General features: G+C 47.8%; 3 protein-coding genes across 10 annotated transcripts; 1 reads left to right on the forward strand and 2 right to left on the reverse strand.

The window, feature by feature from the left end:
* Positions 1-768: 768 nt before the first annotated feature.
* Positions 769-13,251, reverse strand: GFOD2 (Gfo/Idh/MocA-like oxidoreductase domain containing 2). 4 transcript variants are annotated; one of them, XM_068203006.1, is made up of 3 exons: positions 13,116-13,251; positions 7,721-8,068; positions 769-3,039 (listed from the first exon to the last, which is right to left on the reverse strand). In XM_068203006.1, exons 2-3 carry the CDS (start codon positions 7,977-7,979, stop codon positions 2,141-2,143), a joined length of 1,158 nt encoding a protein of 385 aa, XP_068059107.1. In that variant the 5' UTR covers positions 7,980-8,068; positions 13,116-13,251; the 3' UTR covers positions 769-2,140. The 4 variants fall into 4 exon arrangements, with proteins under 4 accessions (XP_068059107.1, XP_068059109.1, XP_068059108.1 ...); XM_068203008.1 differs by lacking the exon at positions 13,116-13,251 and adding an exon at positions 11,971-12,104; XM_068203007.1 differs by lacking the exon at positions 13,116-13,251 and adding an exon at positions 8,257-9,151.
* A 26-nt stretch (positions 13,252-13,277) lies between these two features.
* LOC137481329 (uncharacterized) lies at positions 13,278-26,198 on the forward strand. Of its 5 annotated transcripts, XM_068203015.1 has the most exons (7): positions 13,278-13,410; positions 16,698-16,961; positions 17,367-17,417; positions 17,799-17,903; positions 18,376-18,422; positions 18,716-18,909; positions 25,992-26,198. In XM_068203015.1, the coding sequence occupies exons 1-6, from the start codon at positions 13,278-13,280 to the stop codon at positions 18,902-18,904; spliced, it is 789 nt and encodes a 262-aa protein (XP_068059116.1). In that variant the 3' UTR covers positions 18,905-18,909; positions 25,992-26,198. The 5 variants fall into 5 exon arrangements, with proteins under 5 accessions (XP_068059116.1, XP_068059115.1, XP_068059117.1 ...); XM_068203014.1 differs by lacking the exon at positions 25,992-26,198 and having other exon boundaries at positions 18,716-19,575; XM_068203016.1 differs by lacking the exon at positions 25,992-26,198 and having other exon boundaries at positions 18,376-18,413; positions 18,716-19,575.
* On the reverse strand, positions 21,616-26,674 carry CIAPIN1 (cytokine induced apoptosis inhibitor 1). The gene is made up of 8 exons (XM_068203010.1): positions 26,493-26,674; positions 26,043-26,195; positions 25,126-25,202; positions 24,697-24,865; positions 24,376-24,449; positions 23,932-24,047; positions 23,351-23,420; positions 21,616-22,827 (listed from the first exon to the last, which is right to left on the reverse strand). The coding sequence occupies exons 1-8, from the start codon at positions 26,647-26,649 to the stop codon at positions 22,717-22,719; spliced, it is 927 nt and encodes a 308-aa protein (XP_068059111.1). The 5' UTR covers positions 26,650-26,674; the 3' UTR covers positions 21,616-22,716.
* Positions 26,675-26,856: the final 182 nt, after the last annotated feature.

The following is a 26,856-nucleotide window of genomic DNA, read 5'->3' on the forward strand; positions in this document are numbered from 1 at the left end:
CTGGGATCATCCGAAGATGTTTTGTGCTTCTTTCTTCTCATAGAGAAGGAGCTGCGCTTTAGATTGTTCTGCCCAATACAAACTTAGTGACAAAGGAACAAAGGAAGGTTCTCAGTTCCAGGACAGCTTCAAAACAGACCCCAAACTGGCATGAAAACAGTCAGGGCTCTTCTACCTGAATGAAGGTGAGCTCAGGACACATTATCTCATCCGTTTTACATAGCACACAGACTCCACAGACATTAGATGCTCACACCTATGGCAGGATCATTGAGTACAACTCCCAGCCCTGCACAGGACAACCCCAAGAATCCCACCCTGTGCCTCCCAGAGCATTGTCCAAATTCTTCTTGAACTCTGGCAAGCTTGGGGCCACGACCACTTCCCTGGGGAGACTATTCCAGTGCCCAACCACTTTCTGGGTGAAAGACCTTTTCCTAATATCCAATCTAACCATGCACTTTCTTCACACAGCTCACAATAGAGATGAGAATGTGCAGAGCACAAGAGCAGCCATGCTCCTATCCTTTAAAACAGCACAGCAGTAGACTTGTTCCTGTCAGAGTCTGGAAAGTAAATATCCAAAGGTAAATACCTAATTTATACACCAAGCATAGAAAGTGGTCCCATCAGTAACTGCAGGGATTTTGCTTCTTACTTGGTGTCTTCTGGCAACTTGTACGATAAGTAGGGAAGGACTGAGTCTCCTGTTCACTTTTATTAAGATGGTTTTAGCTTGACCAAATCAAACACAAGCACACAGCTGCATAGAGAATTCCCTCAACAAACACAACTTTTTATTTCTGTAGAAAACATGAAACTTTTCAGGAAGGTCCAGCTTATGAACAGCAGCGTGCATGTTAATATACATAAATACACAGGGTTACAATTTAGTGGGAAATACATTTTTAAAAAAGCTTTCAAGTACACAAAACAAATGTAGTAAAATTAGACTATCCTTTCCACATACCTGCCTCAGAGAGAAACATTTCTCAAAAGGAATGAACTTCCACCCCATCATTTTCCAACAATCTCTCCACTGGACACCAGCTGCAGGAGAGCGTGAAGATGGGCTGGACCAGAGGGTTAATAGCCAGTGTTTGAAATCAAGAGCACATTTACCCATGGCAGTTCAGTCCCTGTTCTCTCAGCTATCAGGATGTGTGTAGTGTGACAGTTACCCAGCCAGCACATTAAGAGAGCTGCAAGAGGTAGGAAATACCTCCTTCCTTCCACTTTCAGGTCCCTGAAAGGTTCATGCTGTACAACGTTGTTACCCACGACACTGTGGCAATCCCGTGACCCAGGGAGGCATTTATTTAGTAACAGTCACAGAAATGAGAACGTGGCCCCACAGGCACGGCAGGGGTGCTGCCAGGCAGTAAACACAACTGACATAAGCACAGAGCTTATGGAAAAACAGCTGCTGGTGCAGGCAGCCTTTTGAGTAGAAGGAATAATGTCTACAGATATGGAAGAATAGCTCAATGCTCACAGACTTCCTGAATATTTTCCTGCCAAGACACCAACAGTGAATTATAGTATCATTTAAATAAAACATCAGTTTGAATGAATTTGAAAGACATTTACCACAGACAGGAAGCCAAAAGGCTGATCCTTGTGTTACTGACTTTAATCCATTCCTTCTACTTTTTGTCCTATAGGAGTTTAGAGACTTGTTACATCACTAAACTCTTTCCTAAAATTTTACAAACTGAGGATTAAAACATAAATCAGTCTCCAAGAGAGAAGAAAAAGGCATCTGAACAACAGATACTCCCTGATCTTGCTCTATGTGCTCTCATGGTTAAATCAGCAACCTGTGCAACAGGGGTTGTGTCCCATTTCCAAGCCACGCAATGGCAGAGATCCCACGATTCACTTCAGCTACTGCAAGTGCAAAGGGCAATTCAAGTTTTCCTACCAGTCTCCAAAGACAAAAAGTAAATGCAGAAAACAGAAACATTTAAAACTCTTCAAACAATTTAAACCAGAACTGTTCCTATCAGAACATATTTTACACATTTAAAAAAACCAAGAAACTCAGGCTATTAAATAAGAATCTACATATCTTAAAAACTGGGGTTTTTTACATTACAGCCATTAGTGTTAATTGTCCTATTTTCCAAGGTAGGAATGTTCATAAGTTATTCCTTTGAAGTGCCTCACAGAGGTTTTGGTTGGCATCTGGCTCCTCAGTCATCACCTCCACAGTCTCCCACTCACCTGACCTACTGGATTTCTTGATGGCCTCTACCACACTCTGCATGTACAGGCCATCTTCAAAAGAGGCTGCCATAGACACAGGTTTATGATCCCACGTCCGACGGTCTTCCTGGTCTTGGAAAGACTGCCGCAGGGCTTGCACCATGTACACCATTCCTTTCAGGTACAGCAGCGGGATGTCCTTGAAGCCCTTATCCAAAAGGCCCTTGTTGACAGGCAGAGAGTCTGTAAACAGTAGTTCTTCCTGGAGCGCAGTGTTCTTCTGCCCGTACAAGTCTGTCCCACGAGCTATGAGGCGACCGGCAGAGCCCACAATCATGACCTCATGGATGAACGATCCGGGCATGTTAAAGTTGAGAGTCACAGTGCAGCAGACACCGTCGCTCATGAGCATCTGGAAAACGCAGAAGTCATCGCTGGTGACGTGGCGGATCCCGCTGATGGCCGTGTTCTGCTTCACAAAAGTCTTGAGCAAACCGTGGACCTTCTCAGCTCTCCTGCTGGTGAGGTGAGTCAGGAGGTCGATGATGTAGGTGCCCATGGTGTGCAGCCCACCCCCTCCCATGAGCTCGTCACAGATCCAGTTGTACTTGTGGCTGAGCAGGCTCCCCCCGTAGACTCGCACGTCGCAGATGATGACGTTGCCCACGTAGTGCTCCTCTATCAGCTGCTTCATCTTCACAAAGGCGGGCAGGAAACGCAGAACGTTGCCAACGATGCTCATCAGCTTGGGGTAATACCTGGCAGCTGTGACCATCCTGAAGGCATCCACAGAGGTAGCAGCTTTCTCACAGAGCACGTTCTTCCCTATTCCTGCAGCATAAATGAAAAAATAATACAATATTTAGCACACTTGAGCAAAACATGCTCAGATGTCCCAAAGGTCGTCAAGAAGTGGTGTTTTTAAAAGTTGGGCTTTCCTGCTGCAATTTCTAAGGTAAAGATCTGGGAACTAAAGTAGGAATGCCAAGTCCAGCAAGACTCAATGTTGTTTCCAAGATGGTCCAGTTGCAGAGCTGACAAACTCTCACAGAGGAAGGCTCCAAATAAAGAGAGGATTTTTACATCATGAAAGATAAATGTCCAAATGGCATCACATGGCATCAAAACAAGACACAATATGAATGCTATAGTTAAAGCACTCATGTATAGCCAGAGGACAAAAAAAAAAAAGAAAAAGCCATGTACCCTGCAGGGAAGAGGTGGGGGAAACGGAGATTTGATTTTCACTTTGTATTCCACCATCACTATACAATTTTATTTTTTTAAATTAATATAAATGGGGCACACAATTTACTTATATATAAAAATGTATATATATAAAATACATACATACAGATTTTGTGTACAGAGCACAAGAATTAGAAATAATGTTTTAGTAAGTGGACTGTTTTAAAACAACCCTTTCTTATTAGAAATCAAATCATTTTGGTCTGCACATAGAGCCTGTTTGTACAATCAGACAAAAGGTGACTGAGTTACATGGACAAGATCTGCACCCCAAGCTGACCCACTGCACTGTTATTGCTCCTGAAGCACTTTACATTGTGCTCAGCCTAAATCAACGGGGCAGTCAATAATCCTCTTTTTTCCCCGGCTGTAAAGCAGAAATTAGGTAATACAAAAAAGCATGATAGTACAGGTTTTAACCAGTTCTTACATTTGGAGCTTTTCTGGTGTCCCCCTTCTCATGGAAGGGCTTTACTTTTTACTGTTTTTTCCTGTTTTACATCTGTTCTTATCTAATATCAAATACTTATCTAAACATTTTTCAGTGTAATAACCATGTTATTCCTAACATGGTTATTATTACAGACACTAACTGGGGATGCCAGACCTGAAGGTCAGTCATGGCACACCACAGTTTCTGCCCCAGATTTGCAGGAATCACTGCACACGGTGGTGGGCACCTCTCTGAAAGCTCCTCCTCAGCCAGAAGCAGACTGTGCCCCTGCTCAGCACAGCTTTTAATTGACTCCCAGTGAGAAGGTACCAGCACAGGCACTTCAATCGGTCTCTGGCACGCGAGGGGAAGGCACATTCCCCACTGTGGCTCCTGCTCTCTGTGCTCTCCCTCCCGGCTGCACCCAGCCAGCCCTCCAGGAACCCTCCGAGAGGGCCAGGGGCCAGCGCGCTCCCGTGACACAGCTCAGCCAGGGGACAGCTACAGGAGACTCAGAACCTCTGTTTCTAATAGACACAAGTGAAATCCAGTCAGAAAATGGGAAGACTACAAGTGAGAAATCCCCTGTATTGATACGAGTCTACAGCAGCTTTAATGAACAAAGGGTCAGGTCAAATTCCCAGTGGACACCCTGGCTGTCCATTGGTAATCCCCATTTCAGGGACCATTTCTGACTCCCCAGTCCCCAGTCCTGCTGCCAAGGGAAGGCACAACACTCAGTTCAGTACTTTTCAGGGCTAGCTGAAGCACCTGGACAAGCATCTGGAGCTGCTTCAGTCCAGTTTATCTGCCCTGTTTAAATGGTGCTTGTCTCCAGGCAGGTTACAGTAAAGCACCACCAGAGAAAGCAAAGGGATGCTCGCAGCATCCCGAGCAGATCTGTACCCTCAAAGCTTGCAGAAAACCGAAGTGACTCTCTCTCCAGCAGGTGCTGCTCCCCTGCTGCTGGTGCTGCTCCCCTGCTGCCCAGCCCTGGGTCCCTGCAGCAGGGACTGAGAGCAGAGACAGCCAGCCTGGGGACAGCCCTGTCACACGGGGCTCTCCTTGCTCTGCTGACCAGCCTCATCCTCGCTCAGTGCTGTGCCTGTTGTGGCAGCCCAGGCTGAGCCACTTGAGGAGCTAAAACTGGCTGATGCCTTTTTTTGGGATGGCAGCCAGTGCAGCACACTGACAGCTCGGCACAGCTCACTGCGCACGGCCAGAGTGTCAGGATGGAGACCTGGGAACACAGAACAGCTCTGGAATAATCCTGCTGTTGCCTTCAGTGGAACACCCCTCCAGCTGTCCCCAAGCTCACAGAGATGGCCGTGAAGCAAGGACAAGGGCCAAGTCAGAGATGGCTACAAGGTCCCTTACCAAGGTAATGGCCATACCTTTTGTTTTTCAAGGCAGTGCAGCTTACATCCCTGGGATTGCTACTATTGTTTTGGTAATGAATAACCTGAACTTTGTACCATATTGTTTTCCTAAACCACAGCCGCAAAATTTTCAGTTGAGGTCCTCACCAGCCAGGAGACATGAGAGCATGGATGGGTGCATTTAACTGTGGGACATGAACCACAACACAGACATTTGGTGAAATTTATTTAGTTCCTCTGAGATCAAAATAAGCGTAAATTTAAAGGGAGCTTCTTGCTTTGCCTGTTGTGGAGATAAACCATGAGATTACACTGATTTTAATATGAACTATCCCCTGGGCTTTGATGTGCTCTGTCTAGTTCATGAACTCAAACCAGTGTCACTGCTTTGTCCCCAGGCTTGTTCATGGATGCCTGTCAGCAAGAAACTGAGGCAAGAAAACTGCACTACCTAGAAAAGCTGGGGTTTTTTTTTTCTTCTCTTTACCAAATGGAAGCTTAAAAAAGTAAAAAAATGTACAAAAAAGTGATAAAAGTGTCACCACTTTAAAACAAACAAACACAGCCAAACAAAACACAACACACAAGACCATTATTACTGCACCACTTCTGACATTTCCTAAAGCCCAGTCTCTTGGCAAGTAAACACCAATCTGTTATAAACAATTAACAGCAAATAATTCTCTGATTATAATCATCACTGTATCAATCTCAACTTCCAAAAAAAAATGTTGCTGCCATCTTTGGCCCTACCCTGGTCCTGTGTTTCTTCAGAATATTCGGGCACAGGAAACCACCCACCTGGCTTTAAATAAGTCATGATATACTGGACAGCAGACCTGCAAATACCACAGCAATGAACCTGGAAAGCTGAGAGGCAAGGTCAGCACCACACTGGTCTGAGATGTCTGCATCAGTTTACAGACCAGAACATCTCAGGACACAGGAAGTGATTGTTACCCTCTCCTGGCTTTTTCAGCCTTCCACTTCCTAAACTTGCATTCAAGCATACATACAACCTCTGTATTTCTGCACCAGCTTTACCTCCCTTTCCTCCTCTGGATAATGTCACCTTATGGGTTCCCAGGCTTCAGTTAAGGAATCCCAATCCCTTTTAGTTAATAATCCATCAGAGAATGGTGAATCCTCTCCTTTTTAGCCCACTTGATCATCAAGAGCCACAAGACCTAGTGAAATGCATATTACCTAACAAGTGCTTTAAAGAGCTTTTAGCATATTTGAAGAGATAAATCCTAACTTACAGCTCAAATACTGAAAAATCAATTCTGATTAAAATTCCTTAAAATTCAAAGGACAGTACTCTAACAAGGTAAACAAACAAATCTAAAAGTATAAAAAAGGAAAAAAAAAAGCCTGAAATCTCTCTCTGCATATCTAAGAGGCATTGCAAATGCTTGTGCAGGGACTTGTTTACTTCCAAAAGAGATTACTGTAGAGGAAGGAGGCACAACAAACCACCCTGGCTCACATGGTCTGAGATTACCTGTCCTAAAATTAACTTGTGTATCTCCTGTAAACACAGTAAAAATATCACCCTTGTTATTTACAGAATTACAAGCAAACTGACACCCACGCTGCACTACAGGAGAGGACATTAACACTACAAAGTCACACACTGGGGAATTAAGAAATGTCAGGATGCCTGGGCAGTTGGCTCCCATCTCCCTGCCCAACCAGTCTGGGGTGTCATCCCTTCTTTCTCATCTAGCTGGATTCCTCCTGCTGTCCCCAACACCTGCCCTCCTGAGTCAGGCAGAAGGATTCCTCCACGTGGGACCACACCAGCCTGCTATGGACACAGATGTGCCAAGAGCGGTCCAGGTAGCGGCCAGGGTCACAGCTAAAACAGCATTTCTTAGCTCCTCATTCACAAGATTCTACTCAGCGCCTACAAATATTTTTTCAAAGGCCTTCAACTTTCAAGTTTGATTTTACTTGTGGAGAAAGCATAAAGCAGAGCTGAGCAACCCTCCCCTTCCAGGCAAATCTCAGTTTCCTAGTACAGAACATGGGAAAATCTAAAATTAATTAAACAATTTGGTTTGGTTTTTTGTTTGTTTGTTTTTTTATTGCTCTGGGGTTTTTAATGGGCATAAAGCCATTTACCATTTATCTCATTATTGTCTTTGATACAGGTGATTTTTGTTACAAACTCTCTACCATAACTTCAGTCTGACCCAAGCAAAATATTTTAGCCCAATTTGTTCAAGCAGATCTATAAGCAATCGTTAACAGTATTTTTACAAAAAAAAAAAAAACAAAAAACAAACCAAAAAAAAAACAGGTAACCCTTCTCACAAACGCCACACAACATTTTTAGCACTGCATTTGCCCGTTGGTGCAACCAGAACTGTGCTGGGATAGCAGCTTCAAATCTCAATCTGCCAACAAGCTACAGATTTTTGGTCCAACTCCAAGGATGAAAAGGTACCTAGAGCCTTCACAGCAATTTGCCGAGTCAGTGGTGGAGGGATGTTGATGCAAACCAAATCTACGTCCTGATGCAGCAAGACATCGTCGGTCCGACTCGTGTAGAAGGAGATGTTCATCTCCTCTGCCAGCTGCCTGGCTTCCTCTTCAGTCTTCCCCCAAAGAGCTTCAATGGAGAAGCCTTCTGCCCTCAGCAAGGGTACCAGGACCCGGGCAGCACTACCAGTTCCAAACACACCCACTCCAGGGAGCATTTTCATTCTTCATTCATTTATTCAAGCATCAGGGTCTACACACAGGCCTTCAATAAAATGTTCGGCTCCTCAGCTCGGTGTTCCATCCACAGCTCCTAAAATGTGAAGTCACAAGTCATTATCAGGAAAAGGCACATTGTGGTATCAAACACACCTACCCTGAATGCCACCTTCTGTCCTTTGTATGGCTTTCAACATTCTCAAACATCCTAATGACAAAAACCAAAACCCCCAAAAGGTGCAATCTATAGAGATACAGTATTAAGGGACAAACCCAACAAACCTATTGTAGAAAGATGGTAAGAAAGCAGCTTGACAGAGTCATCTCCTCAGCTTCAAAGCTCAGCACATGGAGATAGAAACACACAAAAGAAGGCAGGATAAACCAGACACAGAGAGGCACAAACTGGGAGTGACAGGAAACACCAAGAGGACAGGACATGGAGTCTGTCACACCAGCAGTAAAAGCAGTGCTGCTCTATTTGTGATGATGTAAGTCCCTAAATGAGATAAAGGTTTGTGACATGAGGTAATATCTTTTATTAGACCAATTGAAATAGCTGGAAATAACAGACATGCTTTGGGACACATAAATCTTTCTTCCAAATTAAATACACAAACTGAAAACAACTACTTGGACCTTAACAATTTTATGGCAAATAGATAAGTCAGTCTAGAGAAGATTTAGAAAATGTATCCTGTGGGGAAAGCCTGGATTCAGTGAGCTTGTTTTGCCTGGGGAGGAGAAGTCTACAAGGAGAGAGAATGTCAGTGTTTAAATACACAGAAATCTGCTTGCTGAAAGGAAAAGGGCGCTCCTCTGTGTCCACTGTGGGTAGTCAAAGCTTCACTTAGGACAGTTAAAAATATCTCCTTCTGCCAATGCCACTTCATCTCCAGGAATGCAGGGTTTGCACAGAATTATTATACTCCATACACACAAACACTTGGCCAAGTCACACTCCTTTTGTTCTTCCAAATATTTCCTGGTAAATCAATTCCTTCAATCCCTGCCAGTCTGCCTTAGCACAGCTGCTGCCCACACCTGGCCAAACTGCCTTTAGCACTCGCTTTAGCACCAACTTCAAGGAGAGATGTCAGAAGTCTCCTCAATCTCTGACACCACAGAAACCTACAATCCAGCTTTTGTTCTGTGCCTTTCTGAATTCTCATCTACTACACCCACTTGACCTTTTTGGATTTTTTTTTTTTATTTTTTAGAGAAAAACATGACTAGTTCCATTTTTGTTAGAAGCTTACAATGAAAAAGCAAAGACCGTATTTTAAAAAGAGAACTGATACCAGCACCAGATCAACACCTTTGAAAAAAGACACTTATAAGCAGCATGAACCATGGCCTGTTTCAGAAACAGTGTTACTCATCTCCCCATCTCAAGATACTCACATTAAGTTACAACACATGAAAGCACACCCTGACACAGCACTGGGCAGTACCAGCACAGAAGTGGAACTACTCCCAGTGCAAGTGCTTTGTTTGCAATCGGCATCTCATTAGTCTGGGGGTGCCTACACTGCCCAGCAGGTGTTATAAAATTGAACCCTGACTGAATTCCTAGGTATTTCTGTAGTACAGACCCTAAACTAGAAAACAGAAATGCTTGAGAATAATTATCTTGCAAAATGCACAAATGTTTACAGATGCTATAAAACAACTTATTAAATATTTACTTAATTAATTCAATATGTTTTTCCCTATTCTGTGTGATGTAGCATTTGCAGTGATACTGTCACTGTCATTCTTTATAAAGATGAACAAAGTTCATTGGCAAAAACTCCTTTTTATCCAACATTTAGCAGAACACTCAAACAAGACAGTGACAAAGATCAAAAGGATCTTGAAAATATTTACTAGTCTATATAAAAGGGTGGGACCCTGGGATACTGGTAAGGAGGATGGCTCCTACCCAGGCTTGCTTTATATATATCACCCAAACAAAACAAACAAACAAACAAAAAAAACAACAACAAAAAAACCAAACTTTAAAAATCTTGCAACTGGATGGACAGCAGGCATAACTACTGAAGTGTCCACAAATCTGTTTAGCAATTTATGGTCTGGAAGAGTTAAAAATTCTTACAGCAGAAAGAACATCTTTGTTTGAAGGGACAGAAAGTGAGGTGGAACAGAGACCAGGTGAGTGTGTGCCTGCTTGCACCAGATCACACAGATGTGTCTAACTTACACAACACCACAATGGCTCAGAAAAGGCTGAATTCATTGAAAATGCTCTAGGAGAACACCACAGTGTGTGCAACAGGAGACTCCTGCTACTCAGATAAGCTGATTTCTGTAACAATCACTCAGTTTAAGTGTTACTCTTCCCTGGTTTTCCATCCAACGGCCTCTTAAAAATAATCTCAGTCAGGTGGAATTAATCTTAAACTCACTTATCCCAAAACATGGTACGCTTCTACATTGGTATCACTAGGAGCCATTGGCACAAACCTACAAAATCTAGTGATTAGCTACCATGCACCAGTTCCTGATGCTACAAGAACTTCAGGTCACCAGCTCACCACTAGTGCCACCACAAAGTGGCCAACCCAGCCTCAGCAATGACTTCCAGCAGGGCAGCCCGAGCTCTCTGGGTATGCAGACACAGCTTGCATGGTCAAAGGGCCCCACAAGGCTGGAGACCCCAGACACTGCAGCCACCAGGCTCTGCAGAGTGGCCCTGAGCAGAGGACAAGCTTCTCTTCTCTTCCTTCCCCTAAGAGCCACCTGCAGCCTCCTCTTCTCCCACCAGACTTGCACCTACTGGGAAGTCCTGGTCTGGCAGGGCAGCACAGCAGGGTGGATGTGGGTGCTGAAGGGCAACAAAAAGACAATCCTTACATGGGGCAAATCACAGAGCAGAACTGAGCTGAGAGAGCTTTTAAAAAGGGCTACACCTGGGTACTGCAGCCTTCACACACACCCACACACTGCAGACACACTCCAGCGCTGGCAGGAGAGGGATTCCAGCCCAGGCCACCCTGAGGAAACAGCCTAAACCCTCTATGTCAGAAAAAGCCCACTGCTGAGGAGAGGCAGCTGTATTTAACAGCTTGGGAAGAAGGAACAGGGATCTCAGAACAGCACTGTGCTGCCACAGAAGTCCCCAGAGCACCATCGTCTGGAGCTCTAGGTGCACATCTGGCACTTTTCCTCTAAGCAGGGGGGAGCACAAGTGGAAGTGCTGCAGAGGTGATCAAAAGCACCAAAATATTTTGAAAAGTAAGACCTAAGCAAGAAAAGATTCTTCAGTTTGGAAGAGATATCAGAAGACAAAGTCAAGAGCGGCTTAGCTTAGGATGGAGAAAACCGAAATTTTCAGTGTCCTTCACCATGTAAGAGCACATCACATGGAGCTCAGAGAAGGCAGGATCAAAACAACCTGACAGAGGTGGCTCCTTGCAGCAGACCTTTTTAAGTTGTGAAGTGCCCTTGCCATGAGACAGTGCAGTCATTTGTCATTTACAGGGAGTGAAAAGAGAGACTCCTGTCTATCCACTGAGGCTCACTGAATGCACAGAAATCACATCTAGCACTGAACTGAAAACTAGAGAAAACTGGTTTTGGCAGAGCATGGGAACAGCTCTGAGAAAGAAATGCCTGAAACTGGCCCCAACACCAGCTTAGAATTAGGTACAACTTCTACATATTTACTTTAAAACCCACCAAGCCTCAAACTTTAAAGCAAGCCTCAGCGAATTAGTTACAAAAATTAAAATCATAGTGCATCAACCTCTCCAGCAGTCAAACATTGGAACAAACACTTCAGTGAGAACCCTCCCCCAGAAAACACAAAAGGCATAACTTTTATGGGCAACTGAAACCAGACTGCAACAGGTATCTTGCATGTCAGGAGATAAAAAATCAATTTCTTTTTAACAGAGATGAAATAATCAATCCTGCAACATCATTCTGACTTGAATTTTCCAACAGAAGAACTTAAGAGTTCTGCCATTCCTTTTTTTGGTGGCCACAAAACACCTTCATTTTTGCTGAATTTCACAGTGAGTTTGAAGTCCCATCCTGGTCATAGAAAGGAAAAACCTTTTTGACTCTTTTGGTACACACAGCAACAAGAAGTTTGTGACCCAGTGCAATGAAAAACCTGATAGTTCCTACAGGATCCCATTCAATTCCACATTGAAGCAGTCTGGGAGCTCCAAAGGCAGAAGTCTCAAAAACTAGATAGTACAGTCAAGGATCACAGGGCCCAGAAACTGTTGTGGACCATTACAGATGGCCAAAAGTAGTGAAAGTCACAGCCCATGTTCAGAAAGGTGCTGGGCAGGGTAGCACTGGCTCTGCATAAAGAGAAAACTTTCACGTGTCTCCCACTTATCCTAAAAAGTTCCTTTTGGGTTCCAAGAAAGATGAGGCACATGGTGGAAGAGCACACCAGCAAACACTTCTGCCCTCTGGCACGAATATATCTGAGGCTGTGTGTGAAATGGTTCATGTGTTGATGTCAAAACCGACGTGCTTTCATTACTACACGTTTTTGATTCAGTGCCAGCGGGCTCTGCGATAACCCTCGAGTCCACGGCCTCAAGAACTCCCACCAGCCCTCGAGGAAGCCCAGCAGAGCACTCCGTCCTTCCTGGTCTGCCTGTACAGCAGCAAAGGCCCCGTTCCAGGCACAGCACTTCCCACAGGTGCCGCCCGAGGTCGAAGGTGGCAGTGAGGACCGTGCCGGAGACAGCAGCAGCCGGAGAATCCTGGCAACCAACCCGGCCTTCATGCAAAGCTCACGGCACGGCCGCGGCAGCCCCGGGATGCCTCTGGCGTGGCCCACGGTGCTCCGTGCTGCCCGGGGGAGCGGGCTTGGGCGGCTGCTCTGCGTGTGCGGGCTCCTCGCAGGGCTGGACGGGACAGAGCTCACCCGACCTCGCCTCACCTCTGCAACGGGGCAGGGCTCACCTCGCCTCACCAGACCTCCCCACTTTCAGGGCTCTGGACGGGACAGGCTCCACCTCACCTCACCGGCCCACACGGAGCTGGTACCCCCGGTCCCTCCCCAGCCGCTCCCGGCCCCGCGCCCTCTGGAAGGAGCGCTCCCCCCTCGCCGCCCAGCGGCCCCGGGACAGCGGAGGAGCCCGGGGGGCTCGAGGGGCCGGAGCCGCCCTCACCTGTGCCCGGCCGGGCCACCGGGGTTGTCCCGCCTGGCGCATCCTCGGGCCGGGCGCGCTCCCGAGGCGGCCGCGCGCTCCCGGGGCGGCGGCCCTGCCCGGGCCGCGCATGCGCGACAGCCCAGCGCCGCGCCGCCCCTCCGCCGGGCAGCGGCCGCCATCATGGCGGCGCCTAGGGGGCTTCACGCGCCGCGTAAGGGAGGGCCAATCCTGCGGCCGGAGAGGGACAGGGAGGCGGGACTTGTGGTGACGGACAGCGACAACAGCCAATGGGAGAGCAGCGCGATGAGCTGTGGTGAGGCCTCTGGGGCTGTGCCCGGAGCTGTGCCTCAGGGAGCCCCGGACACCGCCAGTGTCTGCGGCACCTCCTGCTCCGTGGCACCAGCACCAGGTGCGCTGACGCTGGCTTCTCCGAGCCCCGTGAGGGCTCAGGGGCCTCAGATCGATATGCCCCCGAGCCCCGTCAGCCCCACGGTGCTGTGAGGTTCGGGCGAAGGGCAGGATCGCTTTTGGCGGCCCTGCGGAAGGCAGAGCACCGCGACACCCAAGGAAGAGCCTCTGTAAAGCCACCGCGGGCCGACTGAAAAGAGCACTTCTCACAGCGCTCCTCATCCTCCCCAGCATCGCACGGGAGGCTGCTCGCCGGCTCCCAGCAGCTGGGAGAGGGAGACCTTGGTGGCACGTTCTGTATTTCCCTCGTGCGTTCAAGGGAGCGGGGAGCTCCTGAGGAACTGCAGCCTCCCTGTTGCTGTGGCCGTTGTGGAGTGCCTGGTGCAGCTGCTGCTGACACGGGGCACCCTGTCACTAACAGCAGCATTGTCATTTCCTGCTCTCTTTTCTCCTTGGCAGAGAGCACCATGGAATGTGGCTGTGGAGCTGGAAGGGTCTCTGGTAGGAGAGCACCTCTGTGGAGTCAGCAGAAAGCAAGACATTAACCTTTGGTTCCACCAGCACCACAGCTGGGAACAGGGGGAAGGCACGTCCTGCTGGAGAAGGTCTTGGCTTCATCAGTGCCAGGAAACGTGAGAACCAGAATAGAAATGAAAAGGAAGGAAGCAAACAAGTACACATCGTTATGCAGTTGTGAAATGAGAGAAGCTGAAGATTCGAATGCAGAGAGGAAGTGAACATGAGAAAGAGCATGGGAAGAGATGCAGAGGTCCAGAGGGGAGAGCAAGAGGGATACAGAACCTCTCACTTGTCATTCTTGTGGATCTTGCACCATCTTATCAGCAAATACCATGCTGGTGTTGCTGTTTCCTCATGTGGGTTGGTTTACAGCTGAGACCTCAGCTTCAGCCAGGAAGTTCCACTGGCTGGTGGAGCAGAGCTCCAGTGAACACCCTTTCTTCTGGAGACACGTGTGGCTGGGCTCTGTGTGCCCAGCATGGAGGGGTGGTTACTGTTGATGCTGATAGAAACTAGAGGGGAAGAAATGGCAGATGGGAGTAGGTTTTTCTCTGAGTATGAAAAGGAAGAGTGGTGGCAGGCAGTGGAGAGCAGCAGAGATTGCACCCACAGAGGCTTGGGGGACAGAGGGGCCTGCACCTGCTGACTGTTGCTCATGTCCCTTTGGTGGCAAGGGTGACACAAGCTGTGTCTGGTCTGGTGGATGTTCATGTCCCTCATGCCAGAGGAGGAAATACAGGGAAGTGGCAATGAAGTGACAGGAACTGGGATCTGGGTCCTCATGGCCAGAGTGGGGGAGGGCTCCGCAGGCCCATGTCCACCCCACAACCAGAACACTGTGATCAAGCCCATTCCTATGTCAAACCACAAGTCCCTGGGGGCTGGCAGGGTGTGTGTGTTCCCACCTGGGCTCAGCAGCGAGCACAGCCGATCACCAGATGGGTGTGGACATCACCCCCTGCCATGACGGCAGCACCGCTTCCTCCAAGGGCTCCATTCCCTGGTGCAAAGCAGAACAGGCTTGGGTGGCGTGGGGAGGGGGTGCTGTAGGAAACTGGGGAAGTGGCAGGGAGCTGCTGGGCCGGGCCCCAGCGTAAGGGGAAATGGCCATCAGCTGCCCCCGGGGCATTAGTCGGGTCTCAGGGCCGAGAGAATGTGGTCAGGATGAAACCAGAGGAGGAATCAGAGAAGAGAGGAGATAAAAACTGGGCTGAGGCAAGAGAAGGGGAAGCCTATGAGCACAGAGGAAACTGCCAGGCCCAGTGGTGCAGGGGTGAGGTCCTGGCAAGGCTTCGGCTCCCCTTGGCTGAGCAGTGACCCCACACTGCAGGGAGAGACGGAGACTCCCGGCCAATCCCACCAGCATGGTCAGCATGAGGCTGTTGGGAAGCATGGAGCTCTGGCTGGCCAACACCCTTCTGCCCCTGCTGCTCCTCATCTGGCTGCCAGTTGGTGAGTCCCCCAGTGCCCTTGCCTCTGCTCTGAACTCTTTGCTTATGCTTGCAGAAGGTGTAGAAGGTGCCTGCTGCTGCTTTTATCTCTCTCTCCTCTTGCATCATTTAGCCCCTCTTCTGCAGCAGCACCTTGCCATGTGCCTTGCAGCTGTGCACGCACAGGCTATGAGCTCTAGGGGCTTTGAACCAGCTTTGCCTTCAGCAGCAGGGAGAGAAAACAGCCGGGGGGAAGGAAACAGAAATGCTTATAAGCCTGATTACTGCAGAGTGGGGTTAGCTTCACAGGGCAGATGTGAATTTTCCTTAAGACAAAACCAGCCCTCCTATAGGGTTTTTTTTCCCAGCAGGACTTGCTCACCAGATCTCAGCCACAGTTGATGTGTTGGTAGGGTTAGGTCTCATCTTGCAGTGTCTGCCTCAGGCAGGTTCGAGCAGAACTGCCAGGAAGGTGAAGTGGTTTAATGTCACCTGAAATTATGGATAACAGCAGAGAGGGTGTGGAGAAGAAAAATGATCTGGCCCAGTTCATCTTTGCCAATGTGAACAAAGTAAATGCAGGAACATACACGTGTAGGGTGGAGAACACAAAGAACACGTCCAAGAACAGATGTGAACTGAGCAAGGGTGGTAAGGGACAGAAGTCCACTAACACCCCTCGGAGTGGAAAGAAAGGGCTGAAGAGAGGTGAGGGAGAGAGGACTCAGCTGAGAACATGTGAAGTGACTTCAGCTCAGAGAGTGATTCTGAAGTACTCCAGAGGGAGCATTATGGGGTGGAATGAAGCCAGAGAGGCTGCAGGGAATCTGTGTACTATATTTTCTTTGCTTCTCCAGGGCTGACCGTTCTCCACTGCCAATCCCCCAGTCCCACCTCACGCTCCATGAAATGGTGGAGCCTGAGGCACTTCCTACTTGGCTGTCTATTTCACTGTGGAGGAGGTGCCTTCCCCCTGATCCTCACATTTTCAGTCCTTCCTGAGGCACTGAGAAGTTTGTGCACTGCAGCATCCAATGGTACAAGTTAACATGCAACATTTCAGTGTTGAGTGCTTAGCATGGTTAGAATGCTTAGAATCATTAGCAGCCAGATTTGGAAAAGATCATCAGCTGCTGCAGAAAAAGATGGTCTCTTGACTGTGTCTTTCATGAGTTACATGTGGGACATGACCCTGTAAGATCATATATATTTCAGCTATCACTTCTGGTTTTGTTTCCTCCAGGAACAGCCAGTCAGATGGTAAAGCCAGTCACCAATGTGCAGCTTGAGATTGGTTTGGAGAATCTCACGGTGCAGGTGAAGTGGTACAATCCTGAATGTCTGGAGAGGGAGAATCAAACCAACACTGTGTTTCTGGGTGAAAACTGTATGAATTTCACCAGCTCAAACCTGTGTACAGCCTGCACAGGAATCTGTGAATGTAGAGTCTTCATCACAAGACCAAACTCTACAGACACTGGAAACAGCACACAAGCAGCAGATTGCAGTAAGTGGCAGTGGGTCTGTTTCCGTGGGGGAGATGAATGGGCAGGGAAGGATGCTACATCCAGCACTCCTCTGGTTCTTCCATGCCTTGTTTCCCCTGAGAGCATCCTGAGTACTGGAGGAGCCACCCCAGCACAGCAGCTTTTGGCAGATTCATCCCACCATGGGATGGGGGGACAGAGCTGGTGGGGACAGACCATGGTGCTGCTGGGCCATTGGTTCCTTCCTGGGACCTGCCATATTCTCCAGCTGCAGCACATCAGCCAACTACTGACATGGCTGGAGCTGTGGTGGCAGGAGAGGGACAGCCAGGACTGGGGAGTCAAGGCTCCTGCTCCAAAGCAGAGCAGGGTGCAGGGTGTTCTCTGCCTCTGAACAGTCTCTCTCTCGTGTTTCTGCCTTTCAGACTGTGGCTGTCCAGGAGCTCAGACTGATGTCACAGGGAAGATCTGGACAGGTGTGTCCCCACAGTCCCCTGGCTGCAAGAGTGGAGGGCAGGAGGAGTCCTCAGGGAAAAAGAGGGAGGAGCAGTAAGGGAGAAGATAGCCAGATGTTTTCCCATGAGTGGGTGGGACCCACTGCCAAACTGGGGTAGGCACCAGTGGATCAGAGGCTGTGATGCTGGGAAGGGGCTCTGATGCTCCAACTACCCCCTGGATGAGTTTGGAGACCATTCCCTACTGGATTTTGTCAGCACCCTGAAGCTGTAGATGGTTCAGGGTCTGGAAGCCCAAGTCTGGGAAGAAACTGACCATGCCATGAAGGAGGCAATGGCAGCACGTGTCCCTGCATGGGGGGATGGTGGCTCACGAGTGCCTCTGTGATGTTGTGTGTGCAGGACTCAACCTCCTCCTGTGCATCCTCCTTGGCTTAGCAGTCGGGACGCTCCTTTACATGCCGGTAATTGGCTTCCTGCTGTGGCAGTGCAGAAGGAACAGAACAGGTTGGCATTTCTTCCTCAGCTGCTGGTCTGGACAAAACCAGGCTTGGGAAATGTCCATCTTTGACATCCTACTGCTCTTGGTTGCTCTGTGTTCTCTTCACAAGTCCTCCTGAACAAGCTGTCCCAGCGTGGTGAGAAGGTTCACCCCCCCTCCTTTCCTTCTGGTCAGTTGCTGGTGGGAGTCTGGTAATGGCACAACCTGTTGTATGATTGAAACAGGTCTTGCATATTCAGAAGTGTCCATCTCAGAGCTCTTCTCCAGCCCCTCCAAGGGGTTTTAAGCCCTTGCCAACCTCTGCAGCCCTTTGACCATCTTCAGAACCACAGAGCTGCAGTGCCTCATCCTCTCCCACAAAAAAAGCAGGACCAATCCTGATGTTTGCTTCATTCTTTTGTTATTTTCTTGATATAAAACAATGATCCATCATTGTCACTATTTTAACTACTATTAAAACTAGGTTTCCTTTTTCAGGAGAGCTCATGAGCAGGGAAGTGGCAGAGGGGAATCAGGTCAGTACGGTAAGCCAGGGGAGGTTTTGCACGTATCGCTTCCTCCTCCCTGTCCAAAAAAGCATTGATGAATACCCACTTTAAGGATTTCATAGTAAAAGCAGCTTTGCTTTCTGAAAACATGGTCCTAAACACTTATTAATTCCTATTAAATAAGGGCTTATGAGTGTGTGAGTAGGTGGCACTTCTGAGCAATCTGGGTAATGCTTGGGCAGCACAAAGAGTTGTGCCAGTGGAAATATATTGGCAGGGGAGACACAAAAAGAAAAGCCAAGGCTCTACTCATTGCTCTCTCCCTGCAGGCAGCCCCGGTGACAGGGACTGAGGATCTGACTTATGCCAACCTGAATTTTGAAAAGAAGGGGACAGCATCTGCTTCCTCCAATGTCATTTACACTGAGATCAAGCCATTGCAACAGAAGCAGAGCGGTGGGGATGGCAATGCTGCCAGCACAGAGGTGGATGTCTCCCCCAAGGAAGAGGGCAAGTGAGGGAGGTGAGCAGCTTATTGTCCACCTGTTGGGGTCATCCTCCTCAAAAACTAGATGTTAGCTCATACAGCAGTGCAGTCCTGGGGACCAAAGACACCTATTACCCCGAGTGGCTGTAGAACCCTAGTTTATGTTCCCCTGGAAGAAGCCATGTCTCACGGTGAGGACAGGACTCTTGAGCCCGTTTTCCCCTTGCCTGCTGCAGCTCCAAGCACTGCCACGCCTCAGCAACTATTTGCACTGTCTCCAGTTGCTGACAGGCTCCTCTAGCTTCTTGTTCTGTGTTCAGGAATGACACTGAACACTGTGTGGCCAACATGGTGTTCAGGAAGAGCTTGGTCCTGGACATGCTGGGTAGCACGTGCTGGCCATGTGAAGTCCTGGAGCAATTTTCTGGATTTTCTCTGGAGCAGGCACCTGCTGTGATGTGGGTTGACCTTTGTTTCGTTCACTCACTTGAAACACAAGGGGCAAGGATGGAAAAGCATTGCTTGCTTCACAGAGGTGCTGCTGCAGTGATGCACATGGATCTGCTTTGTACTGGGAGTGGCTAGGTGTTTTTGCTGGTTTGGTGGTGAATACCCTTCTCGTAGGCAGAGCACTCTCTTTTGTGCCCTCTTTTATTGATAATGTTGTGTTTATTGTGAGTTTTTCAGTAAAATTGTGATTCCCTCATGTGGTCTCTCCTGGTGTTTCCTCCACTGTTGGAAGAGGATGGGGGAAGAGGAGCAGCTTGAGAGGAGTTAATTTTCCCAATGGGTTTGAAAACAGCACATAGCTCTAATGATTTTGTTACAGCCACAACAGATGCTGAGGTTCAGAGATTACCCTAAAAAGATCATCCAGATCTTCTGGGTTATTCCCAAAGCATATGATCCAACTTGGGCAGATATCCAACCATTAAACAACCCACCTCATCAGCTTCTCTGCCAGGCATGACAACATCAGCACCTGCATGACCAGGTTCCATTCAATGCCCCAACATCCCTGCCACCAGTGACATAAACACCTGCACAAGCTTGGCAGGGATGGGGCAACTGTTGCACTCAAACATCTTTTTTCTGACCTAAAAGGATCCCATGATTCTCTACAGCCAGGCTGGGTGGCCCTTAGGCTGGACCAGCACAGCCTTTCTCCTGTGTCTATAGCATGAAATAACGTATATTGTTATTTTAAAGAGAAAAGGTTTTAAAAACCTTCAACTAAGAGGGACAGACTGCTCATGAATTCAAGAAGAGCTGAGCCAGACACCTGAGACTTGTACTAACAACCTTGGTAGCCACTTATTACTTGCTGAGGGAAGTGGGGGGGGAGGTTCAGAGGAGGCAAATATAGCCGCAGAGTTCTTCAGAATCCCACTGGTCAAAATAGAAGGCCATGAGGAAAACCACAAAGGACATGAGCAGAATGGCATGCTCACTAAATTGCAAAGAGGCAAAATTGGAAAGCTAAGGTACAAATCAAATTAAGACTAACAAGGGCTGCCAGAGGCTCTGCATTTGCTTAACTGCCTTAAAAAAGAAGTGGAGGGAAAAACATGGCTCATTGCTTCACCAGGGAAGAGATATTGATCAATGAAATGGAGAAAGCTGGGACATTCATAGTGCTGCATTTGCATCCTCCTTTATGCTCAAGGTTAGTGGGGAATCAGATCTGGGATAGCATTTTTATCAGGGAACCAGGCAAGAAGCATTGAAATACCTTGGAGCAATAACACCAGTGAACAAGAGGCAGGGAAAGGCAGCCAGGGCTGCTGGAGGAACTAGCTGAGGCAGCCTCTCCAGTGCAGGGAGGAAGGGTGGGGGCAATCTTTGCCCATTGGCTATTTTTAAAAAGGTGAAGCAGCTACTATGGCCAGAGCTGAGCCTCCAAATTTCACTTCTCAGAAAGATGCTATCACAAGCAGTTAAGCAAGTGTGTGAAGGTAAAGCAATTATAAATACAATGCTCTCCTTTCCCCAAACTCCTCCATACGGAGAGGGCCCTTTGTCCCTGTGTGCACCCAAGGCAGGTGAGTGAAACATCCACAATGGGTTTTCATGCCAGGAGCACAAAGTGTGTCCTTGCTGTCCCCCAAGTTCTGCTGGCCATAAAAAGGAAGGCTGACTCATGCAGAGAAACAAAAGTGCTGCTTCTCCCAGTTTGGGCAAGAGAAAAGTGGAGTTCAGGGTTAGGGCTGCCTTTAACGAGGACCTCATAGAGAGATCTGATGTTCTACTACCAGTGAGGCTGAGAAAAGGCAATAAAACCCCCAAAGGCCGTAAGTGTGCAGAGGCTTTTGCCTATTTCCTTCTAGGATCAAGACTAGCTAGGAGCAACAAGTTGGTTGAACAGCTGGTTTATCACACAAATCCTGTCTCCTTGGGAGCTGTTCTCACTGATGACAGAAGCAGGGACTGGGGAGGAGTGAAAGAGGGTTCTGGGAAAGCTGTGCTCTGGAAGGAAGGGGCTTCAATCCCACCAGTGACAGCCTAGGGCAGTACAAGTGTGATTCCCAGAGCAGCATCTGGGCAGTCAGAAAGGTGTTTTCTTAAGTTTTCCTTAACATCTGTTGTTTCCAGTGCATACCACATATTCAAATTTTCAGAGGAACAATTTATGGAGAACTCCAAGGTGCAATCTAGCATTTGAACAGTTTAAGAAATCACTGAGAGGCTGAGTAGAAGGAGGAACACTTAGAATACCACTAATACCAGCCTTAAAACAAAGGCTTTACTATTGGTCACTTTTATTTCAAGAACAGAACAGCCTTTCATCCCAGCCCCCTCCATGAGTTTGGTAACTCAGGTAGCACACAGGAAGAAGTCACATCCTGTAGAGCAAGAGCTCCAAACAAAGCAGTCCCCACTAAGACACTGAATGTGGGCTTTCCTCCTCACCCTCCCTGGGTGAGAAGCAAGCCCAGCACAAAATGTGAACAGCACCCTGACCCCACACCTGCAGGATGCTTCACTAGTAGTAACTACACAAATAAATAGTATCTCATGGACAGGGAGCAGAGGGCCACCACAAAGTTATTGCTATGTTCTTATGTATTTGACACTGCAGGTAACTCACTTGGGTGACCACCAAGAGAGGTCATGGTCTCAGATTGCCCTTGTGTTATCAGCTCGTGTTGGACTGAAAGCTGTGGGAAGACAAGACAGATCTTGTTTCATCAGCTCCCAGCCTTAAAGGCAGGAGTTCTTGGTGGGACTGAATCGTTGTCATTTTGCTGAAAACAGCTGGGGGTAGGGGCTCCCAATACACTTGGAAATTCATCATGCCTGCCAGCCTTTCCCATGCACACTGCTAAGAGTACATACTGCTAAGTGTCCTCCCTGCTCCTGACTTGCCACAGGAGCTGCTGAACCATCTCCACATAAGGGGCTGCAGGTTAAAATTTCAAAGAGAGCAGGAGCCCATCACCCCGGGGGCTGAGCCAGAGCTGCTGATTCAGCAGGGAAAATCAGGACTAATTAGAGCTGTAGGACATGGGCATGAGAAATACCACAGGCACACAAGGACAACCTGCCACGTGACTGTACTTCCCTCTGCTGGTGGGACACGCTGTGACGGCCAGCGTCCAGGATCAAGTCAGGTCAGCCAAAACAAGGTGTAACATGAAGTCTAATACGTGACTTGTCACCAGAGGATCAGGTAGCCCAAGGCTGATGACAAGTGGTGAGCTCACAGCAGTGTCAGTGTCTGCAGTGTCCCTCCCCACACGAAGTATTGGCTGGAGAGCAAGAGTTGAAGAGGATGAGGAGGACTGCAGGAAGAACCTCAGAGTGATGGAAAAGCAGCAGAGTCCTTGGCAGGACATGTCTTTGTTAGGCATCGTGCAGCTGGTTCTCTTGCAGGAGAATCTTCTCCCCAGGCTTGAAGGCAGGCATCCCCAGGTAAGGGCAGCTGGCGCAGCGGAATGCATCGCCCAGGTAGCACTGGCAAGGGAAAGAAGAGCACTGTATGTAATCAGGTGCCACTTTCACATCTCTTCCCCTGTGATATGGTTTCTCCAGGTCAAGAGATAACATGCTCCTTAGCATCTATGAGCACAGAAACTGCTTCCCTTCTACCCCCTTCTCAACACTTCTGGTTCGTGTGGGTGGCAGAGCTGTGCAGCCTCACATAGAAATGAGTCTCCACCCCACTTGGTGTGCCCAGGCTGGGGCAGCCCCCCTGAGCTCCCACACGGCAATCCTCTCTGGGCAGGTCCCTGGTTAGGCCATGAGCAGAGGGGAAAGGGTCTCTGCTCACTCTGATTCCCCCAGGGAGTCAGAACAGACTGCATGTGCTGGTACAGAGCACATGGGCACAGGGCAAAGGCTGAAGCTCTGCAGAAGCTGCATAGGCAGTGTGTGGAAGCAGTGATCCAGCTCAGGCTGCAGTGACTAGGGAACACAATTCTTACACAGAGATCACAATACTGCAAACCATAGTATAAAGACAAAAATTACTAATTACATTTCCACAGGCAGATTTGGGCTGTGAGCTCTTCTTCTCCTGTTCCAGTTCTTCAGCCAGGCCACATGTGCTGTAGAAAAACAAAGAAGTCACCTACATCTATCTGCTTAAAGGTCATGAGTCATCAACACTTGTGCCAGCCCTACTCACATGCAACAGCCCTCGCTGCCACACGACACAGCTGACTCTGGGACTCACGCTCCTCACTTTGCTCTTCAATACCACGGTTTGTATAACAAGTGTTGAAACACTCCTCAAGTTTAAACTGAGTGGGAAATAACACTACAGCACCTGCTACATGTGCTGTTTCTCCCTGGAATGTGATAAACCAGGGTTTTAGGCAAGCCGCACAAGCTATGCAGTCACCTCCAAGATGCTGTGCCATCGTGATAATTTGTAGCAGTCACAGGTCAATTCTCACTGTATTTGGATTTACATTCCAATAATTAAGATAAGAAAGGACATGAACTAAGAGAGTTGGGCTCTGAAAACCAGCAAATTGCCTGCAATCTTTTTTAAATCTCTCCAACTCTTACTACAGCAGTTGAAAGGTTCACTGATACATGAATTCCAGCACTGACCAGTTCTTGCAGGCTTTCTTTTTCCCCATTTCTTTGCAGGATGGAGCTCTAAGGGACGATGGATCTGGCTTTTTCAAATCCTCTGAATCCAACAGCTCATCAGAGTCCAAAAGATCCTGAAAACACACCATGGGAGACAAAATGCAGGAAATGGACTTTTCAGTAAGGCATGACACTGCTGAGTTACATTCAAAGAAATGGTGCTATCTGTACACTGGCATTAAAGTGCTGCAGCTCTGCCCTCTTATCCCTGTCTCCTCTCTGCCCTCACCACATGAGGAGGTGAGGAGATGAGCTCACAGGAGATGAGCTGTTTTGCCCTAGGGAGGTTTTTCTACCTCTGAAGTTGTAAAGCTTCCTAAGAGGCATGACTGAAAGTATTCAGAATAGGAAAGAATGGGGAGAGAGAAGGAACAGCAAAGCCTCACAAAGAAAACCACTTACCATCTCTTCATCATTCATATCACTGGCAGACAGTGTCCACAGCTTGGCAACAGCTGGGTCCACAGGGGGTTTTCCTGGAGCCAAAACAAAGGAACAAATAGCAGTTATTCCAGCCTTTGCCCCATCTACTCAAAAAAAAAAAAAAAAAAAAAAAAAAAAAAAAAAAAAAAAAAAAGAGTTCAAGCAGCTTTGGAAAGCCCCAGCCGCATTTGATAGCTTTTTACTGTAGCACTCCCTACTCAGGAACTTTCTTCCTGTTGCAAGTGATGCCTGTCACTGAGAGCCAAGAAATCCAGATATCCAGCACGCACCACTCCTTACCTGAAGGACCAGATGTCTTGGCAAAGGAAAGTTTGAGCTGACTTGAGGATCCCACTTCGAAATTGGGCTTCCTGCCTTCTATCTGAATAATGAGAAGGTCATTGCCTTGGTAACCCAGATGTTCTCCAACAGACTGGGCCTCCTCTGGGGTCAGTGCCTCCTTTTGCAGCTGCCAAGTAAGATTTAAGGTTAACCTTATGCAGAGCCCTTTATTTTAACACCAAGCCCAGCATTCCAGTGAACAAATAGTCAGTATTTTCAATCCTAAAGAAAACCACTATGCTGACAGTAACTAAAGTTTGTGCCAGGCACTGGCCATGCACATTTACAGCATTTACCCTAAACCAGGGTAGCTAAAAACCTCATTACCCAAAAAATCCCTGGGTAACTGCCAGAGAGCATTTCTGGAAATGGTAAACACATCCCTACCTCCTTCACTTCCACCAACCCAGAGAGAGTCAGAGTTGTGAGGAGCTTGGCTGCTGTCTTGATTTTGCCATTGTTTCCTGCAAGACACAAAAGCAGAGAGTAGGAGGAGGCAAGAACAAGAACAGCTCACTGAGAAACCTGAAAGAGCAAGAAGTTTAGAGGGAAGTACTTGAGCCCAACTTTTGCACCAAAATTGGGACCTTTCTAATTGATAGCAGAATTAACCAGAAAAAGTATCAGCAGCTTGTTCATCAGAATAACAGTGTGGGGTCACAAAGCTATTCTAGCTACAAATATGTTCTATATATGCCAAAACATTTCTCAATCTAATCAAAACCCATCAAATAAAGATTAAACAAAACCCCAAACAAACACCCTCCCCAACATTTTTACCTATTAAACTACTCACGAAGTTTTCAAAACATGGACTCCTAAATGAACACACTACATTAAGAAATCACCTTGTTCGCTTTCTCATGGCTCCTCCAGCTGTCCCATGGCAGGTGCTCTGGCTTTTCTCCTAAAACTCAGTCCAAAGACTTTTAACCTTTTCTGGATAAGTAATTCTCAATGGACTTCTGGGGCAATCTCTTCAGCATCTGTCACCTGTTTTTAAAACCACTTCAGAAGCTCCTCAGAAACACAACATCTACAACCACTTAACACTGCCCTCTGAGGAGAAAACAGCGGTCACTGGAGCTTTTCAATGTAGTTTAGCAACAAGCCTATCCAGCATTTTTGAGAGTGACTGCAAACATCTCTGATGGACACTAGCATAAGCACAGGATAAAAACCTTGAGATCTGAGTTAGTGTGTCAGGAGAATGAAAATCTCTCAATGTCGATTGGGGTTCCTTTCTAATTCAGCCTAATCCTCATGAGAAATGCTATGTTGCCAAGGAAGCAAGATTCTCTCACCTGATTCTGTAACCACTGGTTCTTTCAACAAGACGCGGCCCCCTGGCTTAAGTATCCGAGCTACTTCTGCCAGGAGTTCCACACTGTGCTGTGCTGTACTGCCTGGTACCATGCCAGAGAGGATTACATCAAAACTGGACTCCCTGTGAGCCGCTGTGAAGAAAGAGCAAGATAATACAATTTAACATGCACACACAGAGCTTAATACACCAGTTCCACCTCCCTCATCTCTCATGCTTGAGTACAACAGCAGGAACTGATTAAAGACACCAATCATAGAAGCACGGCCAGGGTGCATCACTTCCCCTGCTGTACTGCCCAGGTAAGAGGCAGCAGCAGGTGCTGTCAATGTTCTGAGTGCTGACTCCCAAAGTGGGAAGCTGTTGGTTCACACAGCAGCAGAACCCTCTCCCTTTTAAGGAAACAATGAAAAATTAAGCTCATTCTTACACTGAGGCAGCTGGTTAACATTTTCCACAGAGATCTGATTATCAGCTCCCACCAGTGCCTGGACTTTATCCACCAAACCCTTCAGGGCTTCGACCGGCGAGGAGCTGTCCCAGATGATGGCCACGCGCTGGCCTGGAGCCACTCCGTACTCCCCCATTTCAGCACAGCAAACCTGGCAGGGGCTGGGGAGAGAGAGGAAAGGTAAGCGCCGAGCACAGCACGAACCTCTGTGGACTGTGACTTGATCAGCTGAGTTGTTTTAATAAATGGGGATAATTTTCTGGAAATGGGCAACACAATGTTCCTACAAACTGAGCGTTAGCAGGACATGAAGAAAGAGCTACACTTCAGGACATCATTCAAT

Source organism: Anomalospiza imberbis, chromosome 12 (assembly GCF_031753505.1).
Source record: "Anomalospiza imberbis isolate Cuckoo-Finch-1a 21T00152 chromosome 12, ASM3175350v1, whole genome shotgun sequence".
Taxonomy (NCBI): Eukaryota; Metazoa; Chordata; class Aves; order Passeriformes; family Viduidae; genus Anomalospiza; species Anomalospiza imberbis.